General features: G+C 40.9%; 2 protein-coding genes across 4 annotated transcripts in view; one reads left to right on the top strand and one right to left on the bottom strand.

Annotated features, from left to right (window-relative positions):
• TMA16 (translation machinery associated 16 homolog) overlaps positions 1-24,500 on the bottom strand; it is a 142,356-nt gene that overhangs the window by 20,441 nt on the left and 97,415 nt on the right. Inside the window, exon 7 of one of the 2 annotated variants that reach the window (XM_034770659.1) lies at positions 6,750-7,258. The exons of the other annotated variant lie outside the window; for it this stretch is intronic. Coding sequence (XP_034626550.1) covers positions 7,255-7,258 — 4 coding nt within the window. The 3' untranslated portion in view covers positions 6,750-7,254. Of the gene's footprint in view, positions 1-6,749; positions 7,259-24,500 lie in introns of those variants that run through there. 2 annotated transcript variants of the gene reach the window in all.
• The window catches only part of MARCHF1 (membrane associated ring-CH-type finger 1), a 256,595-nt gene that overhangs the window by 179,295 nt on the left and 52,800 nt on the right, over positions 1-24,500 (top strand). For both annotated transcript variants that reach the window (XR_004645753.1, XM_034770656.1), the window contains exons 4-5: positions 1,207-1,286; positions 22,241-22,421. Coding sequence is in view for 1 of the 2 variants with exons in the window: in XM_034770656.1 (XP_034626547.1) it covers positions 1,207-1,286; positions 22,241-22,421 (261 nt within the window). In the remaining variant the exon portion in view is untranslated. The remainder of the gene's footprint in view (positions 1-1,206; positions 1,287-22,240; positions 22,422-24,500) is intronic.

Raw genomic sequence — 24,500 nt, 5'->3', positions numbered from 1 at the left:
GGGCTATTAATTCCTTATTTTCATTACAAAATTCACACCTGATCAAAATAAAAATTGACATCCTCCCCTGTGCAAAGTAAAGCAGGAGTCAGTTTGATAGTGGTCTATATAATATTTGCCTTAACTAGGGCCTTGATTTATCAGCATTAAATTTTGGTGTCTGATCCTTTGCATTCTCAGCCCCTATTTAATATTCATTCTTCTCCTGTATGTGGTCTGATTGTCTTGGACACGTTTCCTTCATGTTTAGCATTCATGATACTCTGGCTCCCACTGAATTGAAGGTTCTCAGCACCTCACAGGGATGCATCCCATATCATAGTGCACATATCAGCCATGGGGAGGGTTCAGATACTTCAGCTACTTTGTCTCTCTCTCCCTATAGAAGCAAGTGTGCTGCCTCCACAATCTAGTCCCTGGTAAACAGGAATCTCTCAGGACCTACATTTGGATCCCCCACAGCTACCCTACCAATAAACTATCAAGCAGACCAAAATTGTTTCTTGTCAGCACCATCAAAACATGTTTCTCACTGGATGCGCTTTGCAAATTGCAGTGACAACCTTAGGAAGGGAATTGTGTACAGTAGATGTGTATTGAATTTCTCTCTCCTGCTGTTTGGAGAATGTGATAGGCTCTGTAGAGTTGCAGCCTGAACTTTGGACTTTCTCAGGCTCATCAATTTCACATTCATTCAACTCCGGTAGATGATTTGATTGCCTTGGAAACCTTTTTAAAAAATGCTTTAATATGCATGATGCTTGGTCACTCCGTGCCACGCAAGTTTGCCAGCTGAGCCTCTGTGCTCATCCTGACTCAGAATAATGTCAATGTGTTTTATTTAATTCTGACAAGGATCGTCATACTTATTTGCCTGCTTGAAATAGAAAACAACGTTCTTTCCCATCAAACACGTACAGTAGATCAGAACTAAAATGAAATCTCAGCTGATGAAAGCCTCTTCCTGAAACAAAAAAAATATCCAAGGGCAAATGAGAGCTGCAGCCCTTCAGTCACATTTAGTTCCTCAAAAAGGTTTTACTTCTGTTCACTCTTCCTGTATTTTGCGAACTTGTGTGCTTGCAACAGAAGACGATGCACAACTGCAACAGTTGTTTAAACTTTTTAATCATGTGGCAAAGCAGTAAAATATCTGCAATGTATTTCATGAGCAAAGATTCCAAATTATCTAACTTTTTTCAACAGGCAAGCAGTCCTACAACAGGAACAGCTCCTAGGAGTCAGTCACGGTTGTCTGTATGCCCTTCTACTCAGGACATCTGTAGGTAGGTGCTGAATCAGTCATTTAAATCTGTCTGTCAAACATTAGTTGTTTTCTTTCGCTAATAAGCTATAAGCTCTTGCTTCTGCCTGGCATTATTCATGAATTACATACTTCTGGGTTTTCTTTTGAGCTCTTGTTTTTGTCATGTTTCCTTTTCAGTCTCATATTTTCTATTAAATCAATTCATTTCTATTTTCATTTTTTTTTTTGCTCTCTTTACCATCCCTTTCCTTTGCTGCTGCTTTGTTTAGATCTACCACCTTGCATGATGTGTCAGAAGATGAGTTTGAACATGCAACACCTGTCATGGTGCTGACCCCTGCTAGTAGGGAGTCTGGTAAGAAACAAGTGAAACGAAGGTGTAGGCGGAGGAAAGAGACTGGTGACAATGTTGAGCATACAGAAAAGCAAAGAAAAGAGAAGGACTGCAGATTGTACCCAATGGTTGCAAGCTCCAGATGCAATGCTTTGCACAAGGAAACATCTGATTCATCATCCTCAGATGAGAATCAGTGGGCTCAGGCTAGAAGGAGAGCCAGAGAAAAGGTTAAAAAGCCCAGGAGAGGGAGAAGGAGCAATAGATCTTGCAGTAACACAGATGGATCTCCAAATAACAATGCCATTGAACTTGTCACTCTGGGGACAACAGGGGAAAAGAAAAAAGAGGTGTCTGATTCTGATAACCACACTTTAAATCACCGGAGGAGAAGGGTTTCAAGATGTAAAGAATCTTGCCTTTCGCTGTCTTCAGTGTCCTCTCTGGAGGCGAGGAATTATTCAAGAAAATGTGGAAAAAACAAGGGCAGAAGCTACCCCCAAGAGCTGCAGTCTTCATCTCACCTTAGACAAAATAAAGTGGCCGAGGAAGGTTTTACAGAGAGAGGCTCTGGCAGTGATACTCTGATAGTTCCAGAAAATGGAGAACCTGTTGGGGCAGCGCCCAATGTGACTGATGCAGTTCAGAAACTTCCTGTTTTATATGATGACTGGTCTGATGATTTAGAAGTATGCAGGTTAGTCTCTAATAAGAAAGATTGGATATTACCAAAAGGAATTGATTATTGCCATGAATTATACATGTGCCTTTTACCTGATTCTTGCTGTCATTTGGATCTTTTTTTTTTTTTTTTTTATAACTACTGCTCAGTAGCTATCTGTTAGGGACTGTGATTCATAGCACGAAATAGTTGATAAAGGAAGATTTCTAAAGATAGGACACCTAACTCATTTAACAACACTAGTAGCACAGAATTAGATTCCCACCTCCTACATGATGATTTGTCCTACCAAGTTTGAGACACTGTGCACTCCGGCATGAGAATCAGAGATTGAATGGGAAGATCAGATAGCTCAATGCTAATGGGATACAGAGGCTTTCATTCTTATATGACCAGTTCAAATCCATCTCTGGTCTGTAGTGATTTAAATGTGTTACTCTCTGGGACTGTTCATTGACCTACATGAAGTGAGTTCTTGGTCTCAAGTCAGTGCATATTATACATGACATCCTTATAGCTGGCATTCCTTTGGCAGGCTTGGCACATACATTAAGGGTTGTATCAGCATGAATAGTGAACTACCTTCCAGGTTAGGATGGAGGTATGCTGGCAGGTAGTATGGGGAAGTTTGTGCAGCTGCTATCCATGATGTGTTATGTGAATTAATAGAGGTCTTTGGTTTCCAGGGCTGTCAGTCTGGCACCATTCACAGTGACAGACCCTTGGAAGTGCATGGAATAATAATAAATTCAATATTTGAAGGAAAAAATATATTAAAAGGAATTAGAATTAAGATAAAGTAACATCAACAAGTTGTCCAGCTAAGCAGAGAAGTTGTGCCTGAGGAAACTATTAAAAGGAAGGATTTCAGACCAACATCACAACATTAAATCAGTACATGGCAGTGTGTCAGTGGATCTGAAAGATCACAGGATTGTGGGTAAAAACACTCTTCAGCTTACTGACCCCTTTAAAACTGAGTGAACTTGAGTAAATCAATTCATCAGTAAATTGAAAAGGAAGTTATAGGGGAGAATCAGGCATTAAAGTTAGTATTTCTTTAAAAAAATATGCTGGGCCTTTTTCTCACTTCCAGTGAGTCCCCTGGCAGTGGGCCTTACTATAAATGAGAATCAGACCTAATATGTTGGTACAGTGACTGGAAACGTTGCAATCTTCTTTTTGGGAAGAATTGGTATGAAAATGTAAACAGAAGTAGAATGAGGAAATGAATGTGTGTGGTGAAACTACATGGCGTGATACAGTGTACTTTGTGTCTGGCAGTAAGCTCCTATGGTCCTGGTTAAGAAAATTGTCAGGCAGTGGAAGTATAGACAGTGTGCTCCTTCAGATTACTATATGTAAGATATAATTATTAGTGGATCATGTGCTGTACATCCTTCAATGGGAAGCCACAACATAGCTCCCTTTTTCATTATTTGTTTGTTGTATCTGCCTGTTGTGTCTCATTGTGTACATACATTGTGAGATCTTGGGAGCCGGGCCCATCATTTTGTTTTGTGTTTTGGTCCTGATCCATGCTTGGGGCCCTGCCTACTACTGCAATAAATTATTATTATTATTTATTTATTTATATTACAGTAGCACTTTGAAACCTGAACATATATTGAGGGTCTATGTGCTAGGTACTGTACAAATATAGAATAAGAAAATTCAGTTATGAACTGAATATAATTCTCTCTTTACCCAAAATAAATATGTCCACACAAGGGCTTGCCCGGATTTAACTAAATCAATTTTAAAAAATGATTTAAATGAAACAAGTGTAACTTTTTCAGGTAGACAGGGCCTAGTTGCTGCCCCAACCCATGAACTCAAATTGTGTTTTCAGATGCAAGCATGGACTCCATTTTTCTCTTTATTGCTTTTCTGTCCACCCACCCAGCTTTACTATGACTGTCCTGGGAATCCTCTATCTGTAGGGCTATGGCTGCTACCTAATCCACATTTTGCTCACCCTGGGGCTTGCAGGAAAGGAGGAGAAAGAAGGTCATGTAGGGCGAGAAGGAGGCCTAGGAACTGTTAGATTAAATTTCCTTTATCATCTTATGTGTTTCTCAAGTGTACTTTCACTACAGTGTTTATGCACCAAAATAAATGTGTGGTACATTAGGTAGGGTCAGAAACTAGGAGATAGGAGGATATTACAGAGAGGGAAATAGGAGGACGCTTTAAGGTTCAACCGTCATAGTTGCTTTTACAGCAGTGTAAAATTTCCTGGCTTGAGGCTGGAAGTGAAACTTTTGAAGGTTCACATAAAACTCTGGCCCAGGCTCAAGTGTAGTGAAAAAGGGGTGCCCAGCTTAGAGAGGGGTGTGCCCTACTTGATCTCATGGTAAACATGAACACGGAGTAGGTATATGAAAGGATCAGGCACCCTTATGAGAAGCTGGCAAATCTCTCTACCTGGCTCTTTGTCCCATCTTGTTGACTCTTCATTGTGGTGGCACTGTAGCTGTGCTAGTATTAGATATGGATGGGATAGAAACTGGTAGCTTCCTGTGTTTCCACTCTATCCTGATTCCATTAGTTATGGCCAAGGTTGGAACGTGTAACTGCCTTAGTTGAATCCAAGTGTTTTGTCCTGGTTTGATTATAAAAATAAGGGAAGCACGTTTTCTTCTTGTACGACATATTAGTAAGAAATCTCCACTACTGTAATTTTGCTGCATACACAATTCCTTTCTAGTTTATTAAAAAACTCCCTGTTAATATTCAGCAACATCTAATACCTGCTTGACCCATGTACCTATCTTCAGTATTCACTCTGAAAATACACACAGACACATGCAACCCAAAATAAGACTGAGTGATTAAAATCACAAAAGAAAGCATCACAGGCATGTTTAAAATTAGATAAATGCTTTAACAGAGTCTCAGCCCTGACTTTGCCAGATTGGAATTGCTGAGGGAGCACACAAATGCAGGTGGAAAGCTACCCTAAAGGAGTAGCCAAAGATTCCCCTGACATCAGGAGGAACAAGGAAGGGGTGGGGCAGAGTATATCGCATTCCACCTGAGACCTAGGCAGCTCTGCAGTGTCTGTGTGTGACTGCTACAGCCTACATAATTGGATCCATGGCACCTCCTTTCCCTGTCACTCTGCTCAGCTCTATGGAGTGTAAATGTGGCACAGCTGAGAATCTGCCCTCTTCTTTTAAAATGCTGCCATGTTAAGAGAGACATAAGGCCACCCTTTCCTCACTCTCAGGGAAAGTGCTGTATTTCTTGCAGTCATTCTAGATCAGTGGTCTCCAAAGTGGGGTGCGTGCACACCAGGGGGTGTGCAAGAGGATCCTTCAGAGTGCGCAGTAGGAGGAGCAGCTTTTTTTTTTTTTGCTTCGGCAGTTCGGCTTTTTTGTTGTTGTTGCTGGGGGTGGCAAAAATGGTAGAGCTGGCCCTGCGGCGTGGCAGGGGGTGCATGCTCAAATTTTGTTTATTGATAGGGGTGCGCAATCAAAAAAGTTTGGAGACCACTGTTCTAGATGTATCACCTATGGAAGATTGCACATCTAGGAAGGATGCTACAAAATCAAAATCATGCTAATTTTTCATTGCTACTAAGTTATTTTACTTTTTAAATTTGCCTACAGCTCCACAGAAGGGAGAAGATTTATTATGCAATAATACTGATTCAGCTGAAAGAATCTTACTAGGTACTGTGGTACAAGCTACTTAGCTATTTAGTCAACAGCTGATTTGTAGTTTCTTTCCATAGATTCAAATGTTTCTTTCAGGAATAAAAAAAGGAATGAAATATTCACTTTGGGGTTGTTGTATGTGCTCATATAGTCACACTCTTCTGCACTGCATATCCTGGCATATAGGGCATACACTCTACCCATGTATGTGTCGTATTCAGAGTGAGTAAAGTGCTGCCAACATATTAATAAGGAGCTCCCTCCAAATTTCCACATAAGTCAGTGATGCATGTTTACTGCAGTGTAAGACTGGGTGGCTGGTCAGGGATTGGACACTTTAGCGTCTTGAGGTCGAACAAGCTTCCCCTCATGAGAGGTGGTCTCTTTTAGCTGGGGCAAGGGGTTAGGTCAGGGAAGTGGATCTCTGCATTGTATGGGGGTGTCACCGTGCCCTAGTGGTTGACAGCTGAGGATACCAAATTCAGGACAAACTGCTGAAGCTCATGCCAAACTGGTGGTTATTCTATTGTTAGATATGCCAAGCCAGAAACAAATGTAAACTTCTGTCTCACCACACTGGTTAACAAGAAGTCCAAACTGCAGTCTCCTTAGGCATTCCAGCCCTTGTTTCACCACCCAGAAACTAGATTTATGATGTGTTGTTATTTAAAACCAATGTATCCAACAAAGGGTCCTTCTAATCTCAAAAGAGCAGCCATTTAGCCAGGTCCATATATAACTCAGATCTTACCCAATAATCACGCTGTTGCCAATCCTTTATTATCTAATATCTAAAAGTTTATTTATAAGAGAAAAGAAGGAGGAGAGAGTTAAAATTGATCAAAGAAATTATATACATACCTACATACATAGATATTCATTGCAAACTTCTTGAATCAGGTTTGTAGCAATGTTGGAATAAACTACTGGCTTGTAAAGTCTCAACTTCCAAGAGATTGGAAGGTCCTCAGTCCATTGGTTGGAATGCTCCTTTTAGTGGAAGTTCATAGTCCAGAGATCAGAGCAGGAAAGAGGCAAAATGGAGATGGTTCCAGGGTCTTTTATATCATCACCCATGTGGGGAGGATGCTCTTATTCTTAGTTTGTGGAAAATTACAGGCACAAGATGAAGTCCAGGGTCACATGAGAAAGTCACATGCCCTTGCATGCTTTGATGACTCATAGGAGTAGCCATTACTCATATTTTGGCTAATGGGGTGGGGACAAGCTGCTTCTATATCTGTGTCCTTTAATGGTTGGTCCATTTACAATGTGCTGGCTAGACTGGATATAAACTACCTGGTGGGGGTTACCTGAGGAGCAAATGCGTTTGAAATACAGGTATATAGTCAATATTTTCCACTTCAGATACAAAAATGATACATGCTATAAACAAGATAATCGTACTCAGCAAATCATAACTTTTCCATTGACACTTTACAAGATATACTTCGTACAAGATGTATTGCAATTGAGAGAGGCAATATTAATGAGATAAATGGTCATGTTTAAATCATACAGCATCACAGGGGGGCTCCCTCCCTGTTCAAATTCCAAGATGGCTGGGCAGGCAGGTAATGGCAAGGAGAAATGCGGGACTTGCTTATATGCACAAGCTTACCTCTCTTCCTCATGCAGTATTTGAGCTGCTGGTGGAAGGATGTATGTATGTACAGTATTAGACCTACAAGTTTTGTCTCCAACATGCTCCTAACAGAATGGGTGGGGATACAAGAAGAGCCATCCCTTTGCAGTATATTAATTGGCTGTGGGAGTGGTTGCTGTACCTGTGATGTGGTGGCTACCTCAGCAAGTACTGTAAAATTCCAAGCCTTAGAATTCTCAGTGACTTCAGTGGGCTTTGACTTGGGTTCTATATTATTCCTAAAGGGGAGGGTGAAATCATGGGCGGGATAGTTTAAAACTCAGTTTAAATCACTGTTGAGGGTAGCTCCATGGCCTGGATAGGTCCCCAGTGTTACTCAAACAACCCTGGGGTGGGCCCCCCCCTGGGGTGCCTTATGGGCCACAGCACTGTCTGGAATCTCCCCCCAACACACCTTTATGCTAGGGTTTACCCATGCAAGATCATTGGAGGGCAGCCCTACAGCTCAGTGCCGGTGCCAAGGGACTCCTCCCCCTAGCGGAAATGGGGCTGTTAGGGTTCCTTTACATCATTACAGCCCTTGTGCCTGGTGTAAAGGGGCTGGGACCAGGGTGAATATCTCATCCCTGGAATTTTAACATTGGAATTATGAAGAAGTGCTAGTTAGAAATGGTATTAATTCAGAATCAATAGATGAGACACTTCTGGAAGACTGTTGGTTGTGATATGAAAGGAGCATGGAGGGATTTTTGATTTACACTGTGGTTCTGTTTTTTATCCCAAAGGTTTTTGCAGTTGAAAGGACTGGATCAATTCTACAGTTTCTATAATACTAAACTGTAATTGGTTGAAAATATGCATTGCTTTTAAAAACACATTTAAATAAGACAGGATGCATCACCGTAACAAAAATTATCTACATGCACAGTAGAATCCTGATTTTTCTAAACTTCTTGAGTGGAAACAAATATGTTCAGATAATTGAGAGTTAATAGGGAGTGAATGGAACAGAAAGAGATGCTTAGCGATCATTAGAAAGGGAGGTTTAGATGGGAGGATTGGTAATGAAATCTGCATAATCCACTTCAAACATCACTTTAATAAAATCAGCTCTTTAGTAGAAAAGTTTTGGTGAATGTATTAAGTTGATCTTATTTCTTTTTTTTTTTTTTAATCACTCTTTCTGGACTATATTATAAATACTTCAAAAGAAATGAGATGAGGCATTATTGTATTCAACCACTGACATAAGTAATTTAAACATCATGTAAATTATATTACATAGGGTACATGAAAATGTAATTATGAAATCATAAAATTCCTGAAATCATGATTTCACTATGTGAAATCAAGTGTTATAATCATGTATCTGTTGTGTATAAAATTAACATGTGTCTTATTGGTACTGAACTTTAATCACTTAATACTCATCAGGTTGGGATCCAAAGGGAAAAAGTCTAAAAATTGAGAAGCAGCTTGGGAAAACAGAGTCCTTCTAAGATTAGTCTTGAGACGAACTGTAGAGCTAGAGATATATTTATTTCTGCAGCTATTAACCTTCACATGAGGATATTAACATTAAAACCTAGATGCTTAGTGTCAATCAATACAGAGCCCTTTATTTCAATGGAGCAAGGCTAATTTACACTATCTGAGACTTTGGCCTTAACTTCTGAACTTGAACATCATTGATTAAGAAAATATAGTTTGCTTAGATCTCAGGAGTATTCAAAATGAAGGTATCTTAAGTGTATTTTGTCAAGTCTGCTGGCAAATCTTGCACATTTGTCAGTTGCTAACAAAATGATGATCCCAGTATAAAGGAGAGATAATCTAAGGGCTGTTTCCACCCACATTAAGACTGCTTTATGCTGCCTGATCTGTCCTTGCTGTAACAGAGAATCACTTTGAAAAAGAAAGCCCTTACTTCCTTTTGTAATAAAAGCTTAGGTCAGCAATCCTTTGACACACTATACTAAGTTCACTGAAGCGAGCATCCATAGCAACATTCCAAAGTAAAAAAGTTAATAACTGTTAAAATTAGACTTTAAGAAACTAAGTTTTAGTAATGGGCGCAAATCTCATCTGGGAGAGTCCAGTAAACTAGGTAGTCCTCTTCTTCTTTCCAGTTTTACTGGGAAATAGCAAAAAGTTAGAAGGCTGTTGGAACTAAGTTTAACAGAGTTTTTTTGGGGGAGGTGGGGGTTATAATAAATTAATTGCTTATCCAAATTACTTCAAACTTTCTAGAAAAAAGCTATCCAAACTTGAGGTGGATGGGACTTCTTCTGATGGATTTTATGGCAGCAGGGGGCAACATCAGATTTAAAATGGAAACTTGATAGCAATCTTAACTGTGAATAGACTTCTGTTTCTCCATATCTTTTTTCCTTTCATTTAGAGTTTCTTGCAGGGCTCACCTGTTTGTAACAGCTCTCTAAAAGAAATATGGTAGTTACTGGAAGAGTGATCACAGCTCAGGCTAGTACCCAGAGTAACAAAAGTGTGGTGCAATGAAGAAGCAGTGTTTTTTATAAGACATGTAGATGCTGCTGGCTATGTTGCAGTTTGTTAGATAAATGTCCCTGCATGGTGGAATTATGGTTGTTGGAGGCCTGGTCTATACTAGGACCATATGTGTAGCTATGAAAATATGCAACCCTGAGAGTTGTAGCTAAACCTACCTAACCCCAGTGTAGACAGCTCTAGATTGACGGAAGGAGGTGGATCCAGCTCAGGGAGGTGGATTACCTACACCGATGGGGGAAGCCCTCCCGTCTGTGTAGGTAGTGTCTATACTAAAGCACTACAATTGCAGCGGTGCAGCTGCGCTGCTGTAGCATTTTAAGGGCTTGGCTACACTTGCGAGTTACAGCGCAATAAAGGAGCCCCGGGCACCCTAGCTCTCTACCCGTCCACACTGGTAAGGCACGTAGAACGCTCTGACTCCGTGGCTACAGCGAGTGGAATGTTTGCTGTGCCCCCACTGGAGCGCCGCGGCACCAGTGTGAACAAGGTGTTGCGATACTGCGCTCTGATTTGCCTCCGGAAACGTCCCATAATCCCCTTAAGTCAAGTGGCCACTCTTGTTTTTGTTTTGAATCGCAGCAGGAATGTGGATATGCCCTTTGAAAGCTCCATTTTTGACAGCCGGCTGCTTATCTGCTCTGAGACAAAGCAACCATTAGTGTGGAATGCTGTGTGAGAGAGAGAGAGAGGCGGGGGGTGGGCGGTCTGCTGCTGTCTGAACTTACAATACAGCATGCTGACATGCTCTTAGCCCCCCCAAAACCGACTCTCTCTCCCCCCACATACACACAACACACTCCCTGTCACACTCCACCCCATTTGAAAAGCACATTGCAGTCACTTGCATGATGGGATAGCTACCCATAATGCACCGCTCCCAATGCCACTGCAAGTACCGCAAATGTGGACACACCAGTGCGCTTCATGCTGTCAGTGTGGACAGACTGCAGTGCTTTTCCCTACTGCGCTCTACGAAGGCTGGTTTAACTCAAAGCACTCTACATCTGCAAGTGTAGCCATGCCCTAAGTGTAGACAAGCTCTGAGCCTCCTTTCCCAAAATTTTGGCACAGGTTTTGCCAGGGGCACAGACAGTGTGAGAATATAGTAGGGAAAGCCTTATTACGCACTGGTACGGGGAACTCCACCAGTGACCCTGATATAAAACTATAATTGAGGAATCAAGGGTTGCATCTCTTGAATAGGTCATCAAGTTGTTGCTTTCAGCATTTATCTCTGATTAACAGAGATGTAGAGGCTATTGGCTGATGTGTATATTGCAATTTATATTATTAAAATTGTGGGTTTGGTTCCTTAATCCTAAATTTTGGGGTGTTATGAGGTCTTGTTTTGCACTGCAATTTTGAGTGTCACTGGCAGTGCATTGGGATAGAAATGAGTCGTAACTATTTACATGATTAAACTGTTCATCAGTTATAATGAAAGAAGATTAATAGAAGTATTGTAGACAAAATAAATCGTTCATAGCCTGCATTCCCTAGTACATTTTGCTCTTGACTCTCTTCTTTATTCTGATCACGTTTTGAGAAATCAAGAGAGCATCTTACCAGAACCATTATGAAATTATGTTAGTGTGGTACAACATTTTCAAAAGGTGTTTTTCTGTATTCAGATAGAGATAGCTGACTATATGGCATAATGGAAGGGCAGGAATGACAGAGCAGAGGTATACAAATTGATTACATTCAGTATGCAGAATTAATGTGCTTCATTCACACTAGGTTTAGAGGGAGAGGAAGACCAATTTGTCATTTAGATTATTTTGTACTGAAAAACTGGAATAGAAAGAAAAAGAGTGTGTGTGATCAGAAGGCAAGTCTGCCAAATGAAGGAGGGAGAAACTCAATATGTTGTTGTCTACTGCTGGATGAACTATCCAGAGAGAATAATTTGTTCAGCAAATTTAACTCTTTTTCCTGTTGACAAATTATCTGAGCTGGGTTTGATTCTTATAAATGTGTTAATTATTTGCTGTGGGTTGTTCACAGTCTAAATTTTCAATCATTTGCTGTTTGTGGTGTGTGATTGATTACCTAAGACACATGGTATTGACACATCCGACTGGATGACTGAAATTTTTATAATGGACTTTTCAAGACAGCCAAACTGTACGTAGAGCAATGCATGGATCCGTTACAGCTGTGCATGGAGCTGGTCCGTCTCTGCCCACTTACTGAGGGTTGCTCAGTAAATTATGCTGGATGCTAATGGCTCCAGGAGTCCCAAACCACCATGGATTAGTGTGGAACAGTGCCTTTCCTCTGGCCATGCCCCCTTCCAGCAGCAGAAGGGATGGCACAGGAGCCTCTTTTCCACTGGAGGCTCATCCTCGCACTGGGTTAATCCCTGCTGAGGTGGGATACACCTTGCACTTTAGGGCCAGATTGTGCCTGCCTATTTAAGTCTCTCTTCATAAAAAAAGAAATCTTGGACAAATGTAATCTTCTTGTCAGTAGGTGCGTGGCTTTATGTCCACTAAGTGTGGGTACATTGATAGGTTCTTTTCTTCTGATCTGTGAAAAGTTTGGAAAAGGAATGTAGGGCACAATTCTCTGGGGTTGCTTCTAGAGCTGGGGTGGGCAAACTACGGCCCAGGGGCCGCATCTGGCCCTCCAGATGTTTTAATCTGGCCCTTGAGCTCCCGCCGGGGAGCAGGGTCAGGGGCTTGCCCTACTCCGCGTGGCTCCTGGAAGCAGCAGCATGTCCCGTCTCTGGCTCCTATGCATAGGGGCAGACAGGGAGCGCCGCACACTGCCCCAAGCACTGCCCTCACAGCTCCCATTGGCCAGGAACCACAGCCAATGGGAGTTGCGGGGCGGCGCCTGCAGACAAGGCAGCATGCAGAGCCGCTTGGTCATGCCACCTCATAGGAGCCGGAGGGGGGACATGCCACTGCTTCTGGGAGCTGCTTGAGGTAAGCGCCACCCAGAGCCTGCACCCTTGATTCCCTCCTGCACCCCAACCCTGATCCCCCTCGCACCCTCCAAAGCCCTCAGTCCTAGCCCAGAGCACCCTCCTGCACCCCAACGCCTCATCCGCAGCCACACCCCCAGCAGGAGCCCTCACCCCTCCCCCGCCCTGGTACCCATCCCTTTGTCCCAGTCTGGAGCCCCCTCCCACACCCTGAACTCCTCATTTCTGACCCCACCCCAGAGCCCACACCCCCAGCCAGAGCTCTCACCCCCTCCCGCACCCCAACTCCCAATTTTGTGAGCATTCATGGCCTGCCATACAATTTCCATGCCCACCCCTGTTCTAGAGGAAGTATCTGAAAGTTTGGATAGTGCGTATTCCCCTTCAGGACTCTGTTGGGAGTCCCTACGGGCAGAAGCATCCTTCCATCAAATGCCTTCGTGCCTGTTTCAGAACAAAGGCAAGTACAGCCTGGTGCAATTACAGTGGGGGTGGCCAGCAAGACAGAGAAAGGAGCTGCTTTCTGTGGCATGCTGACAAGGTAATGAGTCCTAATGTACGTTGTCAAGTAACAACATAACACCCATATTTAGCCTCATTTACAGCCATCCAGCCCCGTGAAGGCAGCTTCATATACCTCTTTAGCTGCTCCTTATAGTTGGCAGCATGGCTGGTTTATGTACCATGCCATCACAGAATGTATCTGCCCTCTCTTCTGTCTTTGAAGGTACATCTACACTGCAGCCAGAGGTGTGATTTGCAGCTCGTATAGACATACCCGTGTAGGTTGACCAGATATCCCGATTTCGTAGGGATAGTCCCGATATTAGGGGCTTTTTCTTATATAGGTGCCTATTACCCTCACACCCCCGTCCTGATTTTTCACACTTGCTATGGTCACCATATACCCATGCTAGTTTTAATCTAGGTAGCTCACTAAAATTGAAGTGAGAACACACTGGCACAGGCTTCAGCTTGGGCTACAAATGTAAGTTATATGCCCACCAGTGTCCAGCAGGCTTGTGCAGTCCACGCTGAAGCCCACACTTGCCACATCCTCACGTCCATTTTTAGCAAGCTGGCTAAATTAAAGCTAGGATCTATACGAGCTGCAATTCACATCCCTGGCTGTGGTGAGATGTACCCTGAGAACTTCAGAAAGGCTTTGTTAATGCCCCATGGGCTTGCAGAGATGTAAATGAGGGAAGAATTTGGCCCTACGTAGTTAAATGAAATACAGTGGAGCAAAATATCCTCTGAAATACCTTGATTTATTTTTTTCCAGACTGAGATATAGGAATGAATGTAGAAGATCAAATAAATACAAATGTAAGGGCCACATTCTTGCAAAAATGCATTTAATTGGTGTATCCACACTCCCACATGAGTGCAGAAAATGGGTTACTGCATGTCATTTTGCTCTTGTTTCTTTTATAAACTGCATCCACATTTCACGTGCAGACCTTAGCTGCCACTTTTTTAAGATATAGCCATGCGTGATGCAATTTATAGGAAAATATGGGTGTGGATATTTTGTGGATAAGGGATCTTTTTAAGACAAACCTATTTTAAATCTACAGTATATCATCTTTGGATTCTGGTGTCACCAATGTTAGAGTTTACATTGTCACCAGAAATCCCTGATGAGAAAATTATGCACGTGGATATGGCTTTATACATAAATGTACCAAATGTATCCCAAATCTTTTGTGATGTAAAGTCCCTTTCTGGGGTTCTGGTGATGCAAAGTGCCTGCAGTCTCCTTTCTGTGGGGGTCGTTCATGTGGCCAATGCCACCTTGCAAATGCTGGGTTCAAGATAACGTAGGTAGAGATGTATTGATTCAGTCAATCCTAATCTGTCTCAGGAGAAAGCTCCTTCAGAACACTTTGCGCAGATCAGTTGATGGACAGCTTGAGAGTGGACTGTTCACCAATGGTAGTACAATCCCTCAGATAAAGCAGGCAAGACTGATGCAGGATGGTGGAATATGTTGTTTGCTGCACAAGCAGGAATGAAATTGGCCTGTTTTCCTAACTACTGAAGTGTAAAGATAATTAGTGAAAGACAGGTTAGGATAACCGCTGTTCTCCCTAATGAGGGCAGAAATTAGCAGCTATTCTTCCTAATGAGGGTAAAATTGTTACCCTGCATGTGAAGGGAAAAATACAAACCTATTGCAACCTATCTATATCTCTAAATTATAGGCAGAGCAGGTGGTGACACTTATTATTAAGGTTGCCTGACAGTTTCTATTAAAAGACCCTATTTTCAGTTGCTAATAATTTTGCCAGATTTTAACCATAGGGGCTTAAAATGTTCCATGCCAGCTGTTTGCCCAGTGCTGGATATATTTTTTTTGTTCAGCTGTTTCTGAAAACAAGATTATGGAAAATTACATTGTTTTGTCCATGTTTTTTTTTTTTAAAAAAGTCTTACAACCCTTTAGTTGAGAAACTCCAGTGTCTCTATGTTTTGGAGCAGGGACTTGAAATTTGGTAGGGGGGTCAGCCTGATGTCAAGGGTATGTGCTTTGCTGTCCCTGTGACAATCCACCCAAAGATGGCCAATTTATGAGCCCCTGAAAAAACACAGTTCTCACATTCCATCCTTTCTCTTTCTACAGTCCCTTTTCTCATTCACTACATATCCTTCCAACTTCAACAACAATTGAGTCAGGAAAAATGAGGAAGGAAAAGAGTCATGGAAAAAAGTAGTGTCTGATCAAGTAATTGGAGATTGTATCATAGTGCCTTAGCACAAGGGGGATGAATTAAGATTGCATGGGAAATCTTAATTTAGGCATTTCCTAACTTTTGAGTGCTTGACTGTGCAACCATAATAATATACTTTTAACAACAATTTTGGATGTAATATGTATAAGATAAAACTAAGGTAGCACAGTTATGTACTCAAAAGCCAGAAGATGATACAATTAAAGTTGCAGGTACAACTTTACCTCTGTCCACTTCTATGTATTCATTTAATTACATCATGCATTCAATTTGTTACATGATGCAATATATTAACATTCAGTTTTTGTGCAATCTTCTCATGTACATTTTAGAGCTGGTCAAAATTTTTCACAGCAAAAAATTTGTCAAAAATTGCTTTTTTAATAAAATACAAAACCATGAAAAATTGTCAATATTACTGAAACTGTCAATTCTTCTCTAAATTTTTATTTAAATTATTTTCAAATTTTTCTTTTTTATTTTGTTTACTGAAAGATATTTTCTTACTGAAAACCCAGTTTTCAGTAAATGAAAAGCTTTGAAAACAGTTTTTGCAAAACGTTTTGCATAAAATATTAGAAATGGAAACAATACTGAAGTTGTTCATAAAATTGTTTTCCTGGTGCATAACAAATAAATCTGGGCTCTGTGGGAGCACATTTTGTAAATAAATAATTTTCATGGGTTCTGTCTTGCATACACACAGAGTAGCATATAATTCTACCAGATGCTATGCGTCTCTCTCTAAAAGTAGAAACAATTCTATGCTTGAGAAATATTTTATGATTATGTAATTATCAGGCATTAATTTGATGTAATGTACTTAAACATATGTACAGCATTTGACTTGGTTCTGCATAACATTTTGAGTAAGAAACTAGAACAATGCAAAATCAACACTGCACACGTTAAATGGACTAAAAACTGCCTCATAGGACTCAAAATGTAATTGTAAATGGGAATACAATTTGAGCGGGTGTGTTTCCTGGTGATGTCCCACTGAGATCTACTCTTGGCCCTACTCTATTGAGCATTTTTATCAATGATCTGGAGGAAAACATGAAATAATCGCTGGTGAAGTTTGCAGATGAGACAAAGATTGAAGGAGTGGTACGTTATGAATAGGACAGGCCGCTGCAGCAATCTGGCTCTCTTGGTAAGCTGGATGAAAGCAAACAGTGTGCATTTCAATCAGGGGCGGCTCCAGTCACCAGTGCAGCAAGCGCGTGCCTGGGGCAGCAAGCCGCGGGGTGAGGGCAGCAGGCAGGCAGCTTTCGGCGGCACGCCTGCGGGAGATCCACTGGTTGTGAGGCTTCGGCAGCAATTCGGTGGCGGGGACGCCGATGGCGCGGCACCGGCGGACCTCCCGCAGGCATGCAGCCGAATCTGCGTGACTAGTGGACCACCGGCAGGCACGCCGCCAAAAGCTGCCTGCCTGCCATGCTTGGGGCGGCAAAAAACATAGAGCTGCCCCTGATTTCAATATAGCCAAATGTAAGGTCAGATGACTAGGAACAAAGAATATAGGCCATACTTGTGATGGGGGTACCAACTCCACAGTGAGCTGGTAAAGGTTAACGAGCTGGTGTGGGCCCACTCAGCCCCACTCTGCTACATGTGCACTCTCTGTCAGGTAATGAAGGGGCAGGTAAAAAAGGAAATGGAGCGCTCAGTAGTGAGCTGATGAGGGAGAAGAACAGACCTTCTACCCTTTGCTCCCTGAGGAAAGGGCCAGCCTAGAACCACTGCAGAGACTGCAGGAGCCTTCCAGAAGGAGTGAGGGACGCAAGCAGGCCAGCACAAAACTATTGAGTTTGGTTTTGGGACAGTTTCTTTGCTTTGCTACATAAAGACTGTTGGGCTGTCTGTGCTGGCCCATGGGCTTAATGAGACTCTTGCAAGAAATCCCCAGTGGAAGAGGGGACTAGATTTCTGCATTCTAGTCGAGTCTGCCCTATCATTTGTCCTGGATTCTGAAGAACACACAGTCACAGGGACTCTAACCAGTGATTCTGAAAAAAACTTGGGGGAGGGGGATGGTCACAGTGGATAATCAGCTGAACGTAAGCTCCCAATGTGGTGCTGTGACCAAAGGGTTAATGCCATCCTTGGATGTATAAACTGGAGACTATTGAGCCAGTGGGAGCTGCGATTAGCCGAACCTCCAGACGCTGCAGGTAAACAAACCATCCTGGCCTGCCAGCGGATTTCCCTGACGGGCTGTGTGCCAAAGGTTGCCGATCCCTGCTCTAGTTCAACCACAGCTATTGGGCTCGAAGCCGTAATTAATTCAAGGAAGTCATATGGTCTGTGTTGTGCATAAAGCCATACTAGACTATCACAGTGGTCTCCTCTGGTCTTAAAATCTATGAATTTATGAATATGTGACTCATATAATGCACAGGCACAAGGAGTAATGTTAACTATGCCACCGTAAATACTCTTAACAGTATTTTATATGGAATTTCCTCTGTGTGTGTGTGTGTGTGTGTGTGTTTTCTAATTTTGTTTTTCTAAGAAAAAAGGATAAATTCCATAATTTGGAAATACATAATTAAAAGTTGCTGTCCTGTGGATCTTACAAGATATTTATAAAACCACTTGCTATCAGAGTGCAACTAAATCATTGAGGCATATCTCCTGAGGAGCCCTGCTTCGGTCACTGTGTATATTTTTTACACTGTAGCCAAATTAGTTCTCTGTCCATGAGCAGGTATTTTTAAAACATTTAACTGTCGTTGTTTGAAAAAATTCTGTGCATGTTCAAATTGTGATTTTTAATGGAACCTAACTCAGCCAAGTAACTGATTTTCCCAAGTATAGTCAAAATAATTTCTCCAAAATGAAGACTATTTGTCTGCCAAATTTAAAGCTTGGGAAGTCAGTGGCAGCTGGGACGCCTCCTTTAGGACCCTTCCAAGAGCTCAGCCTGCTCTCTTTGACACAGTCAGTTCAGTATCAGAACGGTTCAAAAATTAACAAAACTTCTTTGGGAGGGCGGGGGGAATATTTTTTCCCTTTTAATTCATCTCAAAAGTGCCCAAACAATTTATATTCAAACTTTCCAAGGGTGGGGATGGGGTATTTATAGAATCAAATGACATATTTATATATTAAATTATAATTGTCTATAACACACATGTAAAATTTGAATTATAGCTGGAGAGCTAGCTACAGCTGTATTATATATATAATAATAATAATAATAATAATAAATAAAAAAAAAAAAACTCAGGCAGAGACCAGGCCTGCAAAATGTCAACCTGATATTTCAGCAATTTATGAGCATCAGAAAATGGGGGGCTAGAATGGAAAAACTTTGGCAGCTTTAAATATAGCTATTGCTAGCCCTCCAGCTATAATTATTTTATGCAACATTTTTTTCAACATCCTTGAAGAAAATCTTTTATAAGGTGAAATTTATGACCAGGGTAGGTGGGCAGTGGTAGGCCTGGTCAATTGCTGTGCTGGCTCAAATCCTCCTAAGCCAAACATTCACATTTACTTACTCTGTCTTTGGGCAAGACATGCTGTGCATCATTCTAAGCCAATCTTTTATGGGTAAATAAATTACAAACAGAACAGAAATACACAGAAGAGACGAGCACTTAAAATAGTGAAAATTGTTTCTAGAATAATTTCCTCTGGATATCATTTCTATTGCTAGAATGTTTGTTTTCTCATTGCATGTTTTTAATTTATATTTCAGATAGTGTTTTGTATTAAGTGTTTCTACTGAAGAATAGTTTTGTTCCTTTCAAAGTAGTACTGTCATTTTATTTGCAGATCCCAATGGAATTTTAGCTTGATATTTTAGCTTTTATAATAATGTAAAACGATTTCAACAATGGTTGTAAAAGACTCTTGGGTACCCAATTTAGTTGTCTAATTTCTAAATGGCTTAAATGCTGTAAAATAAATTAAATGTAACTGGAATTAAAATGAGCAAAGCCTTGTATTTTCCCTTTGGAAAATGGTTTTAATTTAAAAAGAAAGTGATGTTGCTTTTTTATGTAATGTTTTAGACAGAGATGAAACTTTTATCTAAACTGGCAAAGAGTAAGACTTACAGATTACCATTAGCAAAAAGGTAAGATCATAACTGCATTCACAAAACTTTAATCAACTCTTGGGAATGTGTGTGCTGTATCAAAATAGCTATTTATTCATTTTTTAAAAAAATATTAATCCCATTTAAGGGAGATTTTGAGTAAAAAGTCAGTGTACAGTGAGGACACAAAAGCTGAGGCTTCAATTTGTCAAGTTTGGCTGGGCTAGAATCATAGAATATCAGGGTTGGAAGGGACCTCAGGAGGTCATCTAGTCCAACCCCTTGTTCAAAGCAGGACCAATCCCCAGACAGATTTTTGCCCCAGATCCCTAAATGGCCCCTCAAGGATTGAACTCTCAACCCTGGGTTTAGCAGGCCAATGCTCAAACCACTGAGCTATCCCTCCCCCCAAAGGTTGGAACACGGATGGATTTTTTTGTAGAATGTGAATTTGCCTGAACATGTACAAAAACCTAAAATGGTGCCCATGAGTGAAGATTTGTATCTTTTAGTAGTGCCTAGGCACCATTATCAGATCACCAACTGAACCAACTGTGTGGACAGTTCTCAATTTCATGTACTGTTTTCTTTTTAAGTTGTGTTTTCATTTCTGGCTGTACATCTGGAAGACTGATTCTGTTCTGCTTTTTCATTTTTGTAGACTAATTTTCTCATGGCTGTGGGCCAGGCCTTTGAAAGAAACGGAAGGGAGTTGAGTTTTTTCAATGGCACTTTTGGCATAAATCAACTCTTACTTGTCTTTCAAATTTCCTCTTTCTTCTGGCAATAGACTAGGTAGTGTATTTGCTACTGTTGTAGTCAATAGTTATAGCAACATATTTGCAAGACTTTGCTAGCCCTTCTCACGATTCATGTCAAGTGCTCATGTATCCTGATGGATATGACGCTCCTTCCCTGTGTAAAACAAATCCAGCTTGACAGTCCCATAGGGAACAGACTGGACATAGTTGTCTGTATATTGCGGCAAAAGTTTTTCTTTAGGTTTTCTCACATAAGCGACAGAATTTGCAGAAGAGTTACAAAGTGTTCCTTTTCTACATTTTAATTGCCTGTTGCAAGCTTCATGTGCCTCTGAAGGACTAAGTGCCGTGGTTACCACTTCTCTATTTTGAGGTTGATGTGGTTTGGGTTTTGATGCATTGCTTGTGGCTTTTTATTTTTTTCAGTTTGCCATTTAGGACGTCCATTTAGCTTTTGTGAGTGTTGTTGAAATTTAACTTCTTTTTAATGAACAGTCCTACAGCAAAGTCCTCTGTTCACCTGCAGAACAATTCTTAACCTTTCTAGAGACACTGTCAACAAAGGTGTCAGTAAGTACCAGTTCTGATTATTGTGGTTTTTGGTTTAGTTTTTAATGTGGACAGATGTTTACTGAGAACTGACTAAGATCACCAAGTCATTTGATGTAGGTCACAGAAAAGACATCAAATAATAGTACCTTTAGGACACTACTGACTCCAAATACATTTAAAACAGAGATCCAAATGTAAAAAAAGCTCTGTATCCCATTACCAGCTAGGACTCAGTCTAGGACTAGTCCCCACAAGGTGCACACACAACACCCACAACATCTACAGTGCAGCTGGGAAGGAGCCTCCCAGTATGGGTAGACAGACTCAAGCTAGTGGGGCTTGAGGTAGTGTGCTAAAAATAGCAGCTTGGATTCTCAAACTCACCCGATGCTCTGAGTGTGAGCTCAGGTAGCTATGCAAGTCTCTGCTGGAGCTGCAGTTTCTATCGTGCTATTTTTAGCACACTACCTCAAGCCCCACTAGCATGAATTTGTCTGTCTTGGCTAGGAAGCTCGCTCCCAGCTGCAGTGTAGGCATAGCCAGGCTGGCTGCTGCTGTAGTCTTTGTGCTTCCAGATAGTGCAGCTACCTACCTCAAAAGGGGCAGAAAAGAATGGAGAACAGACAGGGCTGTGACTCTTCCAATCCCTTCTCACCCTCTCCCAAGGGGACTGTATGAATCCTAAAGATATCCACCAGTCTGTCTCCCTTACCCCTTGGACCATTTTCAGGGTAGGCTTTCTATAGCTTTCATACTTTGCCTGTTTAACTTGGGGTCTGATTCTGTCATCCTTGCTGAGAATATCACTGGGACTACTCACAGAGTGAGATACTACTTACTCAGCATGAGTAAGGTGACAGAAGTAGGCCCTAAAAGTTTTGTCATACAAAAGCTGGGAGGGGGGAGGGAAATGAGTATAATTTCTACTGATTCATCTCTATATCACACAGCAAATTCAAAGTGTCAGAAGGGAATGAGGAATGCATTTCTGGGCTCTAATCTAAAAGGTCACATACCTTGAGTCTTATGAATGTCAAATCTGAGAATGAAAAGCAGTGTAAATAAACCAGTGTTTTTGCTTTGCTCCTTGGAAAGCTCCCTTACTATCTGTTGCTGTCCTCCCTGTCAGGATCTGTCACTGTGAGGGAGATGATGAAAGCCCCCTCATCACACCATGTCGCTGTACAGGGACCCTACGCTTTGTTCATCAGGCCTGCCTGCACCAATGGATTAAAAGCTCAGATACACGCTGTTGTGAACTCTGCAAGTATGACTTTATAATGGAGACCAAGCTCAAACCTCTCCGGAAGGTACGATATTAGTAATTTAATTACATTCAAGTGTTGAAAGGATGAGATGGCTGCACAACCTGCTGACACATTTAAGATACATTTACATTTCCCAAATGTCATTTGATTTACTGTTGCAATAAACACAATGGGGGTGATGCTCTACTCCACAGAAGTTGATCAGTTTACAGCAGCTGTGGTTCCGGTCCAATGTGTTTCATGCCCTTAGAACATTGTCTCATATGATATATTTTGCTGTTTAGATTTTTCTTCCTTATCTTTGGTGTTATATTGGTATGTACATAGATTATAAAACCAGAAGGAACTCAATGATAATCTAATCTGATCTCTCACATAATATAGGCCATAGAATATCACCCAGCAATTCCTCCACCAAGCACATAATTTTTGGTTGAGATTTATGTAGATGATTGTGCAGAGATGGAAACTGGAGATAACCCAAATAATGCTTCTAGATGCATACATGTTAATGGTTACATTTGTGTGAAAATTTATAATACCCATCCATGTGCATTAAGTTTCCTCTGTAAATTAGGTTACATTAACTGATTTGGTATCTAGGAAGTCAAGTATATGCAGCTTGAGGATAAATTATTCTTCCAGGTGAATCTTTTAAAAGTCAGTTTAATTGACAATAAAGTGTCAGTATACAGAAGGTGAAGAGATGTTAATTTTTTTGCAAAAGGGAAATATCCTTTCTTTCTCTTGTGATTTTCTCCCTCCCCTTCCCCCAATACATCATTGTGTCCTGCTGAGGTTTTATTATCTTTAGGGTTGGAGTTTCACTAGAGCCAGCATCTAATTTAAAGCTAACCTTTAATTTTTATGTGAGGTTTTTCTGAAAATGATTATGTAAAAATAACATCTTACTCAACAGACTTGTTCCCTATGTGTATTCAGAGCCACTTCGGTGAAAAAAAGATAGGTTTTACTGCTTTTTACTCTTGTTAACACAGCCGAGAGAGAGTGAGCCGGACGCTATGCCTTCCTGTGTCTCATTCACAGAAATTATTTAGCAAGTTCCAATCAATTATACCAGCTAATAAAAAGCACTGGGGCTGTGCAGGTGTCATAGAAGTCTTAATTTGATCTGCAAATGCTTTATCACAGATGGTCATGTTACAGAGAAGGAATATTTTATTTTAAACTGCCAGTCCTGCAAACTCAACCTGGGATCTGAGAACTGAGCACATCTAACAAAGTTATTAATTATTATTTATATTTTTTAAAATACAAAGGCAAATTGTATCTGATGGAGCATACTTAAATATCTTTAGTCACACGCTCTGGCATGATCTAAACAAATTGCTCACTCTCGCCAACATAACTGCCAAACTTACAAGTAAAAATTGCCATGTTTCCCAAGTGAATACACTGAGAGCATGTTATTTAAACAAAGAAGCTGCCTAATTCCACTATACATTAAATTTAAACAGTGTGTGTGGAAAGCCCAAGAAATACAAGTTACAGCTTCAATGATTAAAAGAAATGAAAAACTAACATATTACTATTGACATCTGAGCAGGTAACTCTCACTCAGAATTCTTCTTTCATTCTGAAAATCATATGGAATACTGGAAAATTTAGAGTGGTTACACAAAACCACATTCGTGTAAGTCTGTAACTTTCTTCATTGAATGGCAAACACTTTAGTCATGGCCCCCTGATTCTCAGTTATCACCAGTTTTTGGTAATATCTCTGATTTTGTACATGCCAGGGATTGTCCCTCCTTTTCAGAAAGTAGTTATTTTCCACTAGAAGAAGCATTCTAAGCCCAGTTTATGTCAGCAATATTAAGAGATGCCAACCAGCCTTTTCCCCCAAAATTCATAACTTACCAATATTGTATGTACAGTATGGGCCCAGGGTATAACTGCATGGACCTAGTCCTCCCACTGAAATTAGTGACAAAAGTTTGAATTTTATATTGTAATTTGGGCTCGGAAATATACTTTTTCTCCTCTTTCTTGCTGGTCTTCTCTGGTTAATTCTTCTCTGCTCATTACTTCAACATACCAAAATTACCGGGAATTTCTTTGAAACAATACTGAGAAGTTCTTAAAATTATCTATATTACT

Source organism: Trachemys scripta, chromosome 5 (genome assembly GCF_013100865.1).
Source record: "Trachemys scripta elegans isolate TJP31775 chromosome 5, CAS_Tse_1.0, whole genome shotgun sequence".
Lineage (NCBI taxonomy): Eukaryota > Metazoa > Chordata > Testudines > Emydidae > Trachemys > Trachemys scripta.
The sequence above is the reverse complement of the archived record's forward strand: the minus strand, read 5'-3'. Positions and strand labels throughout refer to the sequence as shown.